This window comes from Coturnix japonica, chromosome 2, assembly GCF_054131305.1.
Source record: "Coturnix japonica strain WE chromosome 2, WE-NBRP24, whole genome shotgun sequence".
NCBI lineage: Eukaryota > Metazoa > Chordata > Aves > Galliformes > Phasianidae > Coturnix > Coturnix japonica.
This window is the reverse complement of record NC_140664.1, coordinates 33866267-33883635: the sequence shown is the minus strand read 5'-3', so window position 1 is coordinate 33883635 and position 17369 is coordinate 33866267. Positions and strand designations below refer to the sequence as shown.

The following is a 17369-nucleotide window of genomic DNA, read 5'->3' as shown; positions in this document are numbered from 1 at the left end:
TTCCTGCACTGCTGCTTGGAGACTACCTGGGCTTTGCTCTGCTGGTAAGTAGTGCTGATTGTTTTGATATCACTTCTTTAATTTTCACCTTAATAAGTCAAGTTGCATCAATCTGTCCTTTCCCCTTCCTTTCCAATTGATGCTGTTCTGCGGTAGGTGACAAACTCAGTGGGGACCTGCAAGATTAGGTTGTAGGCACAGGTTCAGCTGAGTCTTTAGTTGTTCTGAAGTTAAATGCCAGGTTTAGCAATTTGTTTCCTTTTTCATTCTCTGTTGCAGGCACTAATAGTGTAAACTTCAGTCTTTCTAACAGTTTCTGGTAGCATAAAGTCATAGCAAGTACTCTTTATTTTAGAATAGGTATTAATGAGTATAAGATGGGTGTGGGAGATGATTAAGGCACTGCAGAATCACAGAATGACCCGGGTTGGAAGGGACCTCAAGGATCATGTAGTTCCAACCCCCCTGCCTGGCAGGGCCACCAAACATACACCTTTACTAGATCATTCATTCTGAATTAGCCAAGAACCAGAAGTGGTCTGGGAAAGATGGTACCTTACTTGCTTTTCTTCCTGGGCATGTTGCTATGCCAGTTCAGTGCTGCATGTTCACCTGCTGCTCTAGAAGAACCTGTGTAGCTTTTGTTCCTCAAATGGATTTGGTAATACTGATGCTACTTCAGGCTGCAGTGGCAGTGAAATTCATGCTGGGAGCCCCTTGAATTGAATTGTTCAGTTAGTAAGGACCAGGCTGCAGAATCACTTTAGACAGATGAAAACAAATTAGAACAGGCCTGGAGATGAGAAAAAAACCCAGCCCCTTAATGTGCTGTGTAGAGGTCCCTCTAGTGACAAAGGAGCGGGCCTGTGTCCAAAACCTGAATAAGAGAAGGGGGTGTGAAAAGTGGGGGGAGTTATTAGCACTCAGGAAGTTTCTTTGTGCTTCATCAGGCGTACCAGAGCGTAACTCTAAGCTGCCCAGCTCCAGATTAGCAGGAGTGGAGTAGAAGAGCACATTAACTTGTGAAACAAGTTACAAAACAAGTTTCAAGCTCCTGCAAGAGCTGGGTGCAGAAAACTTAACCCTGTGAGCCAAGCAAGAGAGTGGAGTGGAGGTAAACAAGTAAAGACGGGCACAACTGAAGCAAAGCTTTTAACAGGCTCTGCAACTCAGTTGTGCCCTGTCTGGATGCTTGTAGAATTGGGGTTCCTCTCCCTTTTTTGGCTACGTGTAGGAAATAAATAATACGAAAAAACAGCAAACACCAACCAACCATTTTGAGGCGTCTGTTTTATGGTTTTAATGCTTAATACCATTTAAAAAAACACTCCTCTTGGGTTGGACTGAGGGAATACAACCACAGGTAGCTGTGACTGTAATATACCCCTGAGGGCTATTTGAAGTCTTTAACCTCAGAGGAGCCCCTTGCAGGGAAGAGTATTCTGAAGCCCTACAGGGAAAAATAAGCCCAGTACAGCACTGCTTTACCCCTGGGTTACTGTAACAGTATAGACCCATAGACCCATGAGTTATACCTGTACTCCAAGAATCTCTGGGCTGGAACTTGAATGCTGAATTAGAGTTGAAGGAAGCTGAGAACCCCAAATAAAACAAGAAGGCAAGGAAGACAAAGATGGTAACAGAAGAGATGCAAGGCAACAGAAATAAAAGAGATCACACTATTAGGCCAAGACTGATATACGTATAAGGTGTCAATATCAAACTTCTCCACAGTAAGTGGTTATGATTATCCATGGCTCCCTTTCAGGCTAATGAATTAAGGCTGTGGTTTTGGTTTGTTCAATAATAGGAAAAAGACCACTATGCTCTTTGATTTTTCTCTGCCTTTGCAGGTAGCCACAGTTGGAGACTACACAGTAGATTGACCCCTGCTCAGCTGCCTAAGCTGTAAGTGTTCAAAGCAGCGTTTACCTTCACATCACTGCTAGAAAGGGAGATGTATGATGCAAAGAAGTCATGTTGTAAGTATCTTAAATCTTCTAAAGAATGCAACTGCTGCTTCTTTGGAAGTGGTTCACACAACCGGCTACAACAATAACTACCAGTTAGGGGCTCTTTAGTTACAGAAAAATAGGTCTTTAATGTCATCTCATTATTAGACAAGCATTTTTGGTAGTTTATGAAAACCAAATGCGTACATAATGGAAGTTAAGAGCTCTCAGTGAAGTCACCAGAAGCTGGAAAGGTGTGGTTGAGCAAAGCTTCTTCTCTGGTTGAACTCCAGCAGCCATCATTGCACACAGTTAAGTGAGTTCCTTTAAAAGGTTTGGTTTAAAATGAAAGAGTTCATTTAAACATCTGGAGGGAAAGGCACTTAGTACTGCAGTTTCCAGAATATCATCTGTCTGTCTTCCCCTCCAGTAATAACACTGTTGCACTGTTCATTCATCCACATGGAGGTTACAGCACCTGGAGGAAAAGAAATGAAAAAACCAAAACAGACATGAGTAGTAGTGAAGAGAATGGAACAAACTTAAATCAGTTTAGGATCATCAATCAGTATTTTGCATTACATTGACAGTATATCCAGTAAGAAGAGACACCTTGTATCCTGTTAACCTCAGTGACTCCTTGGTACACTGCCTCAACCACTTGAGGAAAAGGAGGCAAACTAAATTGACACACAGAATACAGATCACAGCAGCGAAAGGAGTCACTGGGAGAGGAGGAGAAAGTTTTCCACTTTGCCCTTTGGGCTTTACATATTAGAACTGTAGCATGTTAAAATGTATGCCTAGCAGCTCACTTTTAAACATTCTCCTGGCTATTGACTGATACGTTAACTTTGCCATTAGAAAACTCATGTGCATCTGTTCAGTCTCATAACTACAGTGGAAGAGCACTGCTGTTTACATTTCCTAGGAGACTCAGGTGTTACGTGGGAGAGAAGAAAAAGGTACATGTCATATATCATGAGCCACTGAGGAGCAGAGCAAGTGGTTCTCAAAGCTTGTCAATACCAACACACAGAAAATAGGAAGCTCCCAGGCAATCTGAGAACAAGAATAGTTCAGCGATACCTGCATGTCCTTTGATTCTTTCAGTGACTTTTCCACTGAGGAGGTCCCAAGTCAGTAATTCACCAGACTGACTTCCTGACAAGACAGTATTTCCATCCCACCTGAAGCACCTGCAAATAACTCTTTGTTAGTACACTCAGAACTTCTGTATACAAGCAAGAACAAATAGGAAAGGCTACTGCCTGTTTCCTACTTCAATCCTCATCTCTTTACCTGATATGTCTATTTTTTTCACCAACTAAACATATACAATGCTGTATCAACTGAGTGCTCTTTAAAATTCAAAAGCCAATCATCTCTTCTTAGCTTACATAAAAAAAAAGGAGCTTTGGAAAATAAAGGTTATTGACAGAGGTGATGCAAGTAAGAGAAATTATAGTAGCCAAAGTTCTGGAAGAGCAGGTTGATGCTACAGCTAAACAGCTCTTTTTCAACACTGTCTTTTCTTGTTGCTATGGCCAACCACTGAGCATCTCCACAGTTAACTAAGCTGGGCATGCAGCTTCATAATCCATACATACGTTCTCAGGATTACCTTTGTGGCTCATCAGCAGTCACAGAAGATATAAGCATTCCAGTCTGTACATCTATTACTTTAAAACAATAGTCTTCTCCTGCACTGAGTAGGTGTCTGCCATCTACACAAGAGAGCAAACCATGACAACAAACAAAGGGAGCACGTTTAGATACGCAGTACGACATGTTGGCTGTGATAGGCGTGACCTGCTTTACAGAAAATTCACATTGTCTGCAGGCATACAATGATAAACATTGGTCTAGAATCTAGACTATTGGTCTGCAGTTTGGTATGGCCTTGCATCAATTAAAAACTTCCTTATAGCAGAGAAGTGTCTCATAGAATCAGAATGATTGAATTGGAAGGGACCTTTAAAGACCACCTAGTTCCAACTATATGCCATTCCCCTCAGACTAGTAATTCCAATAACCAGAGTCTATGACATGTAATCAGGAACCCCCAGGTGTATATGTTAAACTGAAATCCAACATACCGGGACTAAACGCAGCATCGAACACAGTACCAGAATGGCACGGCAACTGGTGCAGCACTGTTGCTGTGGTAACATCCCAAACACTGATGGTGCCCTCTTTGGTTCCAGATGCCAGTATTGTGTTTGAAGCTGTAAGGTCGATCGTATTTACCTAGAAGTTAAACATTACAGACTACTTTTAGTACCCGTATTCTCCACTGTAATGCAAAACTTTACCCTTGAGGTTTATCAGAAAGAACCAATGGCAAGGAATTTCCTTTAAATATACTATAAGAGTGACATTAGATGCTGTAAGAAAAGTGCACAGCTGCATGTAATTAACTGCACAGAATAGGAACACAGAACTCTTCCTGCTGTCGCTTTGCTCCTTAAGAGCAGGCCTTTCAACCAAGGAAGCAGGGGATGCTGCAGAGCAGGACGCTCACCTCAGGCAAGGTTATGCCAACAAAAGCCAATGAAACAACACTGCCCCAGAAACACCCAAACCCCGTAAGAGAAAAAAACACACGGTAAAACAAAGCACCACCCCAGACAACCCTCATACTTCAGCTGCTCATTAAAACGAGAGTTGGGATCATCTGATATAATCTCAAATGCCGAGGTATTGCACCTCTGTCTGCATACTTACACTAACGTCGTGCTCTAACTCTGCAAGCAATTCAAAGCAGTTTCTTTTATTGCTCAATGTCTCCCCGGGTACGCATTTCCACACCTACAACACAGACATTTAAGTTTGCTCAAGGAAGCATTAGTGAAATTGGATGAGTTTCTCCCTTTCTTAATGCTCACAGAACAAGTGCTGCTTGTGTAACTGCAAACCTCATCCGTGTGGCACAACAGCAACTGGCACCTTAAACTGATAATGTTAAGCAAAGCAATACCTTAAACATGACTGTGTTGATCCAAGTAGATTACCAAAGCACTGTATATCACAGCACTGAATGGATACTTAGCACAAGGTGGCTTTGGGAAATGCTTTCCTACCTCTAACTTCCACATTATTATTCAGTCTACCTGTATGCTTTCAATTAGCTGAAGAAATACACTACAGAACTACTATTAGGAGCCTGTTCTAGTCAGTAAACAATTGTCAATCCAGGTCACAAAACATCCCAATTCTTCCAACAAATGCGGTTCACCCCAAAAAAGGAAATTAATATTTTAAGTCTGAGTGAATGATGTTGCTTTAAAGTAACATTTCACCTTTGAAAACTGTTGATGTAAAGCTAACACAAGTTAAACTACTTGTACAACTATTATAATATTATAGTAGCTTATAAATATGATCTAAATGATCTAAAAGTATTCCACTCCAATGCATGTCTCTGGCCAAATATCAACTGCTAGTGATAAATAGTTACTGAAATATTATGAACTCGTATACAGACCTTCACAGTGGAATCCCAGGATGCAGAATACAAACACCCATCACGCCAACAAATTTTACTGACAGCGTCGTCGTGTCCCATTAAGATGTCCTGCCGTCTTCCAAATGCAACTGAATAGAAATATCTAGCAGGAAGAGAACATAAAGGCGTTATACCTTCAAGAAAACATGAACATATTGCTCTGAACTGATGAAAGTAACTTCTTTTCTACAGCTTCTAACAGGAACCAGACTGGTATAGAAAACAAAACCAGTAGTACAGATACCGCATTTTATCAGTGACCTTCTGTATCTGTAACCAAAAGGATAACTACCAAGGTACTCAGTTTAATTCAGTGGAGTCAACAGGAAGTAAATACTCACATATTATTGTCCCATGAAGAACTTACGACAGTGGTATCTCCTGGTAAGATGATGCAAGATGACAAAGCCTGTGGAAAAGGAAAAACAAAGCAGTGCTCTATTTCTGACCCTCAAAGAGAAGTACACTAACATGGCTCTGGAAAAACAAGGAGCGCAGCGATCCTTTATATGCACAACATTCAGGTGTTGCATGAATGTTAATTAAGAAAAACCTTATGAAAAACTCCAGTAAATACAAAGTTAACTCCAGAAACACGCGCACAACTGATGGATTGGATCTCCTTTTCCCAAGTACTTCAGGTACGAGGCATGTGATTCCACTACACTCGGGAGAAACCAGCCAGCTTTTCATCTTTCAAGCTATGTCAATTCTATACACAAGCAGAAACCTGAAGAGACAAGTTTTCTTTCATGTTGTTTTTTTTCCATGACAGCAACCTGTCTGCTCTGCTCTTTGAAGCAACGGATATCGCTATGTAATTTCTGTTATTCTCAACAGCAAGAAACAAACTGAATATTCTTTACAGACATCTTCCCAGTCACATCACTGGAAGCAAAAGGAAAAGAAAACACCCAGTCACATCACTGGAAGTAGAAGGAAAACAACAGGGCAATGCTTCTGTGCCATCACAAAATCTGTTTTTAAGAACAGCAGGCAGCTGGAATGTAAAGAGATTATTGCTTCTGCATTTGCTGCAACAGATCAACACTGAAACCTCCAAGGGGGCAGGAGAAAATGAAGAGAACAAAAGTGTACACGACCTCCTCACTAGAGACTAACTTGGACTTGGAGCTCCCTTTGTACATTGTCAAGAGGAGCATGTAAGGACAGGCACCAGTGTTTTGACCTGTCTGCTCATGCCAGGGTATCTTTGTCTACCACAAGACCTTCCCTATATAGCAGAAAACTCAGAGCAGCATTAACACATAAGTAAAGAGAACCATTTAATGCTCCCTTCCTGCATCCACAGAACGTGCTCTCCCTGGAGGCCCAAAAGGGAATCTCCATTCACTCTGTTAAATGATCCACACGTCATATAACTGAGGAGTCAGGAGAAGAAAGAACACACTGAGGTACACTAAGACACTAAGAGACATTTCTGTGAGTAGCTTTCAAGAACCCTACTGATGTTTTTATTTTGACAGCAGCTTACCATGTTGGAAAAGGACACGCTTCTTTGGAGTGTTTTTGATTCTTTGGAGAACATCTTCAAAGTTGAGTCTAAGGATAAAGAACAAAGCACATTACATATAAAATGACTTCTTGGTTTGTCTTACAGAAGATAGAAATTTAGTGTCTGTTTGAAAATTCATATATTCAATCGCTAAAATCAGGTATGTGTTTGTTTCTCAGTCTTCAAATTAATAATCTAAGGTGAGAAGTTAACACCTTCACAAGCCTAGATGTGGACAACATTGAAATCCATGGAGATCTGAAACTTAAACATCTATTTAAGTACAGGAAATATCTATCTGACTTTATTAATTTCCATAATGGGCACTTGCAAATGTGACAAACCAAAAGCTAGCAACAGTACTGATGTATATGAGAACTTCAGTATTTGCAAGAATCAGCGGGGCATGAAGTGAAAATGAACATCTTGTATGTGGCAGAACATTAGGGCTGTGCTCCTTTGAAAACTGCACAAATGAGAACTCAGTGATCCCATTTAACTCTGCCTTAATTTTGCTCTCACATTTCAAAGCTGCTTGCTTCTTCGTTCACAAAACATCACCTGGTGCTACAACTTACTGAAGCATTTGCACTGCAGGTTTGAGGCAATAACTGCAATAATACCCACCTTGGGATGTGGTGAACACCGAAGACCCATTGCAGGTGACTGCTATTCCTGTAATTGCCCTGTTGAATACAAGTAAGCTCATCAGTGACTTCATAGGCTTTGAAACATACCCACAATACTGCAAATTAAATACTGCTGAAATCTGGTATTTGATTTCTATTAAAAAAAAAGTCAAGATATTCAGTGAGATTAAAAATACTACAGTGGTGAACAAGATGCCCACATACATAAATGTATCTTGCTGTCATCAGTACAGGTTCCCTACAAGGTTCTGCAAGTACTTCATCCTCATTGGAAAGGACATGCCCATGTGAAAGGATTAATGGTTTCCCATTCAATCTTCCCAATGTGGGATTAGCTGGGCGTTGTCAAAGTTCACTTGAGATGGGGCTGCTGGTGCACGGCTCCCTAGGGACCCATCAGAACACCAGTGGGGTATCTGGATTACCTTACAGCCCATAAATGGAGACTTTACAAACTCCTCACAAGGAGACAGCTCTGGGTTGTGCAGTAGCTGAGCTTTTAATTGGCTTAAACGTTCAAATTAAATAGTATTAAGTTAGGTGCTACTGTACTTAGACAACTTAGATACCATATAAGCCCTAACCCGTTGTTCTAATAGACTCACAGATGCTTCTATCCCTAATTAAATGCAACAGTTGTGACTGAAGAGGGAAGAGCAGTACCTACTCTTTGTGAATTTTATATTGTTCCTCTTGTCTTAGTTTAGATATATTGTTCCAAGCAAGTGTAATGCTTTCTTCTGTCAAATCTTCAAATGATTCTTCATGAGGAGAAACTGCAACAAAATTCCAAAGTAAAGTTTTACCATATACAGAAATTGGAAAGATAAATGTCGGGAAGTAGGTGAAGAAAGATAAATACAAAAGTGCAGAAATCTCACAGATCTCCAGGAATACACATTTCTGGTTACTGTACACGTTGAAATGTCAAAGAGTTTCCCAAATGGAAAAGTACCATGAAAGCCACCTACCTATTATCCTACTACATTTGGTTAGGAACATCATAAGTTTACTTTCTGCAGCATCTCAAAAGTTAAGGGATAACGAAGAGGAAACACACTAAATATAAATTATGTACTGTCGGTACAAAGTAAGTTCTCTACAGAGTTTCACTCAAGCAACGGCAGAGTGGAGCAGAGTCCCCAGTCTCACACATACATATCCAGATCTTCAAGTTAAATTCTCAGGCTTCATACAGTTCAGGCTGATGACAGAACCACAGAATGGCCCAGGTTGGGAGGGACCTCAAGGATTATGAAGTTCCAGCCCCCCATCACAGGCAGGGCCAATCTCCACCTTTAATACTAGACCAGGCTCCCCAAGGTCCCATCCAACCTGGCCTTGAACACCTCCAGAGACAGGGCATCCACAGCCTCTATGAGCAGCTGTTCCAGCACCTCATCATTCTCATAGTAAAGAACTTCCCCCTGACATCCAACCTAAATCTTTTCCCTCCTTCAATTTAAAACCATTTCCCCTTGTCCTGCTGTTATCTGCCCTTTCAAAGAGTTGACTCCCCTCCTGTTTACAGGTTCCCTCCAGGTACTGGAAGGCTGCAATGAGGTCACCCTGCAGCCTTCTCTTCTCCAGGCTGAACTAGTGAAGCTTCCCCGGCCTGTCTTCACAGGGGAGGTGCTCCATCCCCCCGATTATCTTTGTGGCCCTCCTCTGGACCCTCTCTATCAGCTCCCAGTCCTTCTTGTACTGCGGGCTCCATACCTGGACACAGTACTCCAGATGGGGCCACACAAGGGCAGCAGAGAGGGACAATCACCTCCTTGTCCCTGCTGGCCACCCCTCTTCTGAAGGAATCACTTTAAAGACATTTCTGTTCAAGAACAGAACAAATCTCAACATTACAGTATCCACAGAGACTGTCAAAGAAGCTGCTGTCATGTCAGTTTGATTCTAAAGTGTCACAAAAGGCCAAGGAACACAGCTCTCCTACATCTTCAAAAGTAGACACTGAACAGTCCCAGAGGAGGCAAATGGAACATAAAGCAAAGTGCAGGATCACAGCTACAGGATGTGTATATTTTCAGATTTCAAATTGATCTTGCCAGTTTTTCCTTTAATAGATAATCTCATGGATTGATTTTGACTCTACTTAAACGGCAAGTGGCCAGGAGAGTCCTATCATGAACTCCTGTGGGAAAAGATAGAAATCTCAAAATTACAAATGAGTTTCATCATCAATTTATCTGTTACACACTTACCTGGAGATTCAGGTATGGAAACGCTGTGACTAGATGTTCGAGAGGAGCTTTTTGGCATTATCCTTTGAGGATGAGGAGTTGTAAACAACTGCTTCGGTGTCTGTCCAAACTCCAAGATCTGCGTCAGCAGAGCTACTTTCTCATTGGGGTCCATAATGCTTTAAAGAAACAACATGATTAGTCAGGGCAAGTTCTTTAGGGCTTTTTCAAGGGCTGAAAGTACAGTTACTGCCCTCATCACAGAATTGATTTACCACAGACACAACAGACATTCATACAACAGCTCCACAATTCAATTTCCAAATCAGAGAAACCAACACAAAGAAGAGTTCAAGTAACGATCTTTGAACATCTGTTAAAATTGACAACCTGGTACCAGTTCACTGGCTTATTATACATCCAGCAGAGAATGTGAAGAGATAACAATAAATTTAACTGCTTTTACAAAAACATTCAGATTCTCCATTACCTGTTTAAATCCACTCCTCCTTCATAAGTTAATGGGTGAAACACTGCAAAAAATATATATAAATATTTGTACAAGATAAAAATACAAGGTTTATCCTGGGCTTGAATCTAAGAGACTCAGAAGCAGTTTCCAAAGCCAGCTCCTTCATAAAGGAATAAGAGCTTATTTAATCTTAATGAAGGAGAACGTCCTCCCACCTCCCCAAAAATTCATGGCTACGTAACTAGATCTTTGGTAATTTTATAGACAGGTAACAGAATATAGCAAGAAAGATCATAAAAGTCTATGCTCCAGCTCATTCAATGTAACACTACTGGGTTGCAAACTTTGCGAATTACATTGCCCTGTATATGAACACTGTCTCTTGATATCAACTCATTTGTACACAAGACTACAATCACAGCATAGAAAACATTCAGTGCCTGTTTGCATGGCTGCTCCTACAAACTCTCGTTCCTAACTGAGACACCCTACTTGAATATTACATTGCTGTGCTACACTGTAAGTAAATAACAGGAACGCTGCAGAATCATCTCAGCTACCACTAGTGAATCACAGAATTGCTCAGGCTGGAAAAGACCTTAAAGATCATCAAGTCCAACCACAATCTGACCATAGTACCCAAACTAACAACCCTCTGCTAAATCATATCCCTGAGCAAAGATTTTACATCTTCAAAGGTGAAGGAAATAGATTTTACAAGTAAGACACTTCTGCTGGTAAGGAAAACTCACATTTCCTTTTAGGATCAAGCATTTAAAGCATAGTAATAAAAGCAAAGACAACCTATCAATGTGTACCTACCATTGCAAGCTGTAACAGCTTTACTTCCTTTCTGTTTGCAGCCAAATATGAGGTCAATCCACTCATGAAGATGCTCTGATACATACTCACTTTCTAAAGCCTCTTGGCTCTTCCGAAGGAAGTCATCAGGACCTGGCAGGTTAATTAGAGAAGATTTGAGACAGGTTAATTAGAGATTTCCCACTTACTATCGTTATCCCTCTCTGTTCTTCCAGAAAGAACCAAACCAGAAGACCCATAGTAAACTCAAAACTGCTATAAAACAACTCCAGAATATATCCATATTTAACACCAAAAATTACTTCAGAAAATAACTGAGAGCTTTTGAGAAAAAAAAATAAAAAAAAAAATCCCAGGAAATAACAATGATAATCCTGAATTCATTCATAACGCAAGAAGCTGGACTACTACCTGATGCCCAAGGGGGAAGCTCTACATCTTCAACAGTCTTTCCACCCTGTCTTTTTCCCAAGTCCAATTTCAAGCTGTTTGTTAGAAAGCTAGAATCGTTTTCATAAAATTCTGGAATCAACTGGTAGAAAAGAAATAAGAAAGGAAAAAGTTCTGAGGTTAGCTTAGCTTTAGTCACTTTAACTAGAAGACATTCAGTAAAAACAAAGTTATCCACGTTCACACATTCAGGCCTGAAGTTGGATAGCAATTCCTCCAGGCTTTCCTATTTGTCAGAAAAGAAGCACTGGAAATTTCCTCACATTACAGTTTCAGACTTCCAATTCCTGATATCCACATCTTCCCTCTTCTAGTTTAAAACCATTCTGCCTTGTCCTACTGCTATCAGACTGCAAAAAAAATCAGCCTCCTTTCTATTATAAGCTCTGTTTAAATAATGGAATGCCACAGTGAGGTCTCCTCCAAACTGAGCTTTCTCAACCTTTCTTCAGAAGGATGCTCCAGCCTTTAAGATATCTTCACAGAGCTGCTCTCACCAAATTTTCCAGTCTGCACAGATATCTGGGATTACCCAAACCCAAGCACAACACTTTGCACTTGGTATCCTTGAATCTCATCAGGTTCTCTCAGACCCACCTCCCAAGCTTGTTCATGTCCATTTAGATGGCATCCCTTCCTTCTCTTATATCACCCGCACCATCCTGCTTAGCCTTATAATACAGCCAAATCCCAGTAGATGAACCCAATACCTACAATTGCACGTTTACCCCTTACTCCTTTAACATTCATAATGACATTTCTGTCAAATGAAAAGACAGAAGACATACGAGGAATCACACAATTACAGAGGAAAAAAGGGTTCAAAACATGAAAGGATACATAAAGAGCCATCAATAGCTGAGATAAAATATAAATGAATGATGATCAACATGAGACATCTGAGAAAAGTCCTGCACAAGTGCTTATACTCGAGTTTCATTTCCTGGCCATTTACCTCTTTGAAATCTGTTGCTCCATCCAAACAGTTTTTCCAGGTTTCTGCAACACTAGACAACATATCAATGACACATTTGTTAGAAGACACTCTAAATGCTTCGCACTCCCTTGATGCCTGTTTTAAAATGACAACTTACATACAGACAAAATGTAAGCAAACCTGTTGAACATTCTGTCGGCATGATCAAACTTCCCGTTCTGCAGACAGAGCATGTATTCTGGAGCTAGAGAGGAATAAGAAGTCACCATCTTCCTTCAAACCTTGCCTGCTTCTGAGGCAACTGTCTGAACAGAAGGCAAGTAAAAGCAAACTCACCAACTCTAACAAGATAAAACAAAACGTAACCCGGGGATGAATAGTGGCTCCCATACATGAACTTAGGTTCAGGCATTTCCTCATAACGTGTCTACAACATAAGAAGGAAGAGAGGGCTGTTTAGTATCAGTGCTCCTGCTTTCTTTCACTATTTTACTCACAATCTCTATAGCTTTACTAAAAAAAAAGTGAGAGATGAAGGCCACCCATTACATTTCTTTTTCCCATAGACAAAACACATTTTAAGCACTAGTAAGCGTGCAGATTTAATCAGGTCAGTCAATCAATATGGCACAAAGGTTCTTATAACTCATCATCCAGAATTATCAGGTCTTCACTTTTTTCTTCTCTTACTTTCCCCACGCTAAGGCAGTGATATAACTTCAAAGGAACATGAACACTGACTTCCCCCTCTTTGCCTTTCATGTGAAGTTTACTAAGGTTATGGAAGAACACATTGATTGAACTCAACCTGGCACATTTCTTCATGACTTTTACAGGTTATCCCTAGAACCTGCTGTACTTGAAATGAGAAGCCTATTAGTGAAGTAAATATGAGATGGCTAGTAGTTTGAGGAAACAGCCTGATCTTAGAAAGAAATCTTTAGTTAATGTTATTGAAAATATAACGCTGATCGTATTTGTACACAGAATCTGAAGAACTGTACGTGATTTGGGAATTATTAACTTACCACAGCAATGAATTGAAAGCAAAGAAACTGAGGACCTTCTATCTCTAATTGTATTATTTGACTGCTTGTGAAAAAGAATGCCCACTTATTCTGAGAAATGGAAGAAATACATGCACTATTATCTGCACGTGGGATCTTCATGATACTCCAATCTCCACAACTCCCTATTTCCTCCCTTTGAAGCACTCTCCCTTAAACTCTGCATCTTCCTTTGCATTGCTCCTACTTTGCCATATTTTACATTATGCTTTTCATTCTTTTGCTCTTAAAGTTTTATGTTTTTCATTATAGTAGTTATATGACTTGGTGGTTTTTATAACAACCAACCTAACATAAAGAACATTTAAAGGTACAACACATAAGAATGGTACTAAGGTAGAGAAACTAGACTCAAATAATTTGAGATTTTTCACTCGTAAAATCAGTACAGATAAATATCAAACTGAACACAAATGTGATGAGGTTTTATAGGCAAGTTTGTTTATAGGTCTGCGTACTTCCCAACAGTTGCTTGACAAAGCTTCTTCTATCGCTAACATGCACAAGGCCAAAAGCATACTACAGATAAAGATATACATACCAATAATCTCTCAAGTCTCTCTTTATTCAGGGCACCAATTGGTTTACTAAGGTCACGGAATGTTGCAGGTTTTGTCAGATCTGGAAAAAACGGACCATGAATCATTCCTGCTACAAAGGAGCATGTTCTGATCAACACTAAAAACCCCCAAACACCCTAACAACAGGAAAACAACAACACAGAAACATTCAAATTATTACCTCCACAATTACAAAAGAATAAAATTCTTACCATAAGCACATACTTGTATCCTTACTCCCCAGTAGACTTATCTCAAATTTCCTGCTTAAGAACTAGTGGTTATACATACTTCATATTTATTGCAACTAATATCATCTGATACACGAGACATAGTGTACCAGCTGGTAGCCAGTATAGTTTTCTTTCTACTTCTATTCAGCTTGCTACAGTTAAAACCACCAAACAATCAGACTGTAGAATCTGAGTAGGTGCTTCCCCTATTCCACTGGTTTTAGAGGAACTCAATCCTCAAAAAGGACAAGCTTTCAACACACATTTAAAAAGGCCCTTAAAAAAAGTAGCCTACTTAGATACAAGCCTTCTTGGCTTCTTTTAAATTGTAGTATTAAAAACCTGCCCAAGAACACCTAGATCTTATTCATTTCAATGCATCCATATTGTTCCAAAGGCCATTCTATTGGTTCTTACGCATTTCTCCAAATCACAGGCAGTCTTGGAATCTTCAATAGTAATTTTCAAAGTGACTGAACAGACACAAAACGCTCTGAAAAGTGATTTTTTTTCCACAGAAAAAGTGGAACGATGGAGGTATTTTTTCCAGTGAGCTCCAGAGTAAGAGTAATACACATTAAAGCACCTAAGGCCAATAACGATGGGTGCATCCTGATATACTTTGAACATCATGCAGTGAAACACATTCCTAATGCCTTGCCCCAAGCTGCCAAGCATGATGCATTAACATGTCATCTTGTATACACATACCTAATTCTGCACTAGAGTAGTCTGCTATGATCCAGGGAAATACAGGATACTGGGAGAGATCATTGCAGCTCCTATCAGCCAGATTGTTGAGATGAAGTAGATACTGGTAGTTTGATATGTGTCCTCGCTGCCATTGCAACATGTAGCTCTCAGCTGTATGCTCCGTAATATGATTTTCTGAAATAAAACCAAACATTATGGGTTTGAGGTTTGGCGTTCCACTCGTAACATTTCACAGAGATCAACATTATTCAAGGTAATATAAAATAATTATTGGCACAGAAGCTTAAAATAAAAAGTTAGAGTTAAGTGGCGATTGTACGTTTCAATAGATGCTACACTTAATGCATTCGTAAGACGTGTTCAGATAGGCCTAGAGGAGTATTAGAACTGAATATGCAAACAAAGGATGGGAAAGAGCCTGTCTGTCTATGAAGGTATCAAAAAACATTTGCAGACCACGAACAGCTTTCTTGGCAAACAGAACTTTAAGACTTGAAGTTTCTAAAAGCATCTCTGCTAGGAAACCAAAAAATTAAATATATTTTTTACTGGTCAGCTAAGAATGCCCACTGACAATATAGAAAGGAGCCACGCATGGAAATAGAGAGCAGTCTTAGAACAACTAATACAGAGAGACTAGTGGAAGGTGCAACTTGACCACCACTCAAGAAAATAGGAACTGGGTACCTGAAGCTTCAATTTAAAGCAGTGTGCAAGGGCTCAAGAAACTCACAACTGCTTTACTCTCTATTCAGTAGCTGTACACAAAAATATGCCTCTTGACTGTATAATAACCCAGGAGCACTGATTTCATTCTGTACCTCAGTCTTAAGATAAATTTCAAGAGGTTTCTTTGTTGTCTTGATTCTGTCCTGTAATGTGGAGATTTAACAACTGAAATGTGCTTTTCTGGCTTTTAACTATTCATGCTACCAATCCAGCACCTCTACAAGAGCCTGAAATAGCAGAATGACTGTAATCATGGCAAGAAGCCCTCCAAGTCAGGCTCCTCATCAAGTAACCACTGTAAAACTATATCCTTGCTATGAAAATTGTTACACAGTACACTTCTGGTATACTTCTGCATGCTTGTTTTACTCCTTCTCTGTCAACAGCTGCTCTTTCTCCTGGTTGAAGTCTTCAAATATCTCTTACTGCTATTTGTTGCTGAAAGCTAGAATATATTCAGAAACCGAAGAATTGATATTTCTACAGAACATTAAAATTATTCAAATATTACCACTGGAATTGCTAGGAAAAGGAATTCAGATTAGCATGCGGTAGGCCTGTTTTAAGTAGGATGGAGAAAACATATTCCAATCCTCATCTTGCCACTGGAAGTTCTACAAACAAAAACTGGGAGCACCTTTGAAGAAAGGACCTTCCACTGTCAGTGGCAGCTATTAAGATGTTAAGAACATTTTTGGAAGGCTGAGTCTGCTTTCTAATGTCCAGTTTCATCAAGTGCTGCAAGATGGACCAAAGGACTGTTCTGAAAGGGAATGAAGAAAACAAAACCCTATCCAATTTTCCACACTCTTGTACGTTTTTTTTTTTTCATAGGAATGTGGTGACCTCTTTGGAAAGTACAGCCAGACTGGAAGCTTTGACTTCATCAGTCCCTACACTTGGAAATCTCATCTTTCGAAAAAATAGATGATAAAGTTATCCAGCAAACAATGTCTGATGTAGGCCGACAGCACACCATTATTTCAATAAGAGAGAAAATCATGTCAGAATCTACTTCCTTTTCAATAACAAGATGAAAAGACTAAAATGGTTCTGAGGGAATATCCCTCTGTGGATTTTCCACTTATCCCTGAGAACAGTCCAAGCTTTGATGAAGTGGGGAAAACATTAATTGATGCTTAGGCAAATTCATTAAGATAGAACAAGATTTTGGGTACAATAACAAGATAGTACAGAATTTACATGAACACTTTCAATACTAGCAATAAAGAAGGAGTTTCAATGTTTCAGTCATAGTAGCATTCTAGAAAAAAAATGTCTCTTTTCCTGCATTTTCTCATCACATGTGCCAGCATTTTGGAATGTTTCTGTTCATGATCTGCAAAAGATACGCTCGTTTGCTAGGACGTAATGAATGAAGGACTTAATATAAATAAGAATGTAACTGTTTTAGAAGGGTAGATTTCACCATCCATTGCTGGGCCTTAGGAAAGTTCAGATATTTGTGTGTGCACTTAAAATCCATGTGTTTACAAGAGTTTTCTCATGTACAGAACACCACCCCTATGAGGACCAGCTGTGCAGCCTGGAAAAGAGAAGGGCC

The 17369-nt window shown here is 39.9% G+C and overlaps 1 protein-coding gene across 6 annotated transcripts in view; it reads right to left on the bottom strand.

Annotated features, from left to right (window-relative positions):
* Nucleotides 1-2076: 2076 nt before the first annotated feature.
* Nucleotides 2077-17369, bottom strand: part of NSMAF (neutral sphingomyelinase activation associated factor) — a 31297-nt gene continuing 16004 nt past the window's right edge. For 2 of the 6 annotated variants that reach the window (XM_085537352.1, XM_085537353.1), the window contains exons 13-31: nucleotides 15074-15250; nucleotides 14111-14217; nucleotides 12839-12929; nucleotides 12683-12746; nucleotides 12521-12572; nucleotides 11527-11647; nucleotides 11116-11247; nucleotides 10312-10354; nucleotides 9843-10000; nucleotides 8294-8402; nucleotides 7604-7662; nucleotides 6956-7023; nucleotides 5802-5869; nucleotides 5440-5563; nucleotides 4680-4763; nucleotides 4052-4202; nucleotides 3577-3679; nucleotides 3042-3151; nucleotides 2077-2430 (exon numbers count right to left, since the gene is read on the bottom strand). In XM_085537352.1, the coding sequence (XP_085393478.1) occupies nucleotides 2336-2430; nucleotides 3042-3151; nucleotides 3577-3679; nucleotides 4052-4202; nucleotides 4680-4763; nucleotides 5440-5563; nucleotides 5802-5869; nucleotides 6956-7023; nucleotides 7604-7662; nucleotides 8294-8402; nucleotides 9843-10000; nucleotides 10312-10354; nucleotides 11116-11247; nucleotides 11527-11647; nucleotides 12521-12572; nucleotides 12683-12746; nucleotides 12839-12929; nucleotides 14111-14217; nucleotides 15074-15250 (1916 nt within the window). In that variant the 3' untranslated portion in view covers nucleotides 2077-2335. Of the gene's footprint in view, nucleotides 2431-3041; nucleotides 3152-3576; nucleotides 3680-4051; nucleotides 4203-4679; nucleotides 4764-5439; nucleotides 5564-5801; nucleotides 5870-6955; nucleotides 7024-7603; nucleotides 7663-8289; nucleotides 8403-9842; nucleotides 10001-10311; nucleotides 10355-11115; nucleotides 11248-11526; nucleotides 11648-12520; nucleotides 12573-12682; nucleotides 12747-12838; nucleotides 12930-14110; nucleotides 14218-15073; nucleotides 15251-17369 lie in introns of all 6 variants that reach the window. The other 4 variants (XR_014942528.1, XR_014942529.1, XM_085537355.1 and 1 more) reach the window with 4 other exon arrangements.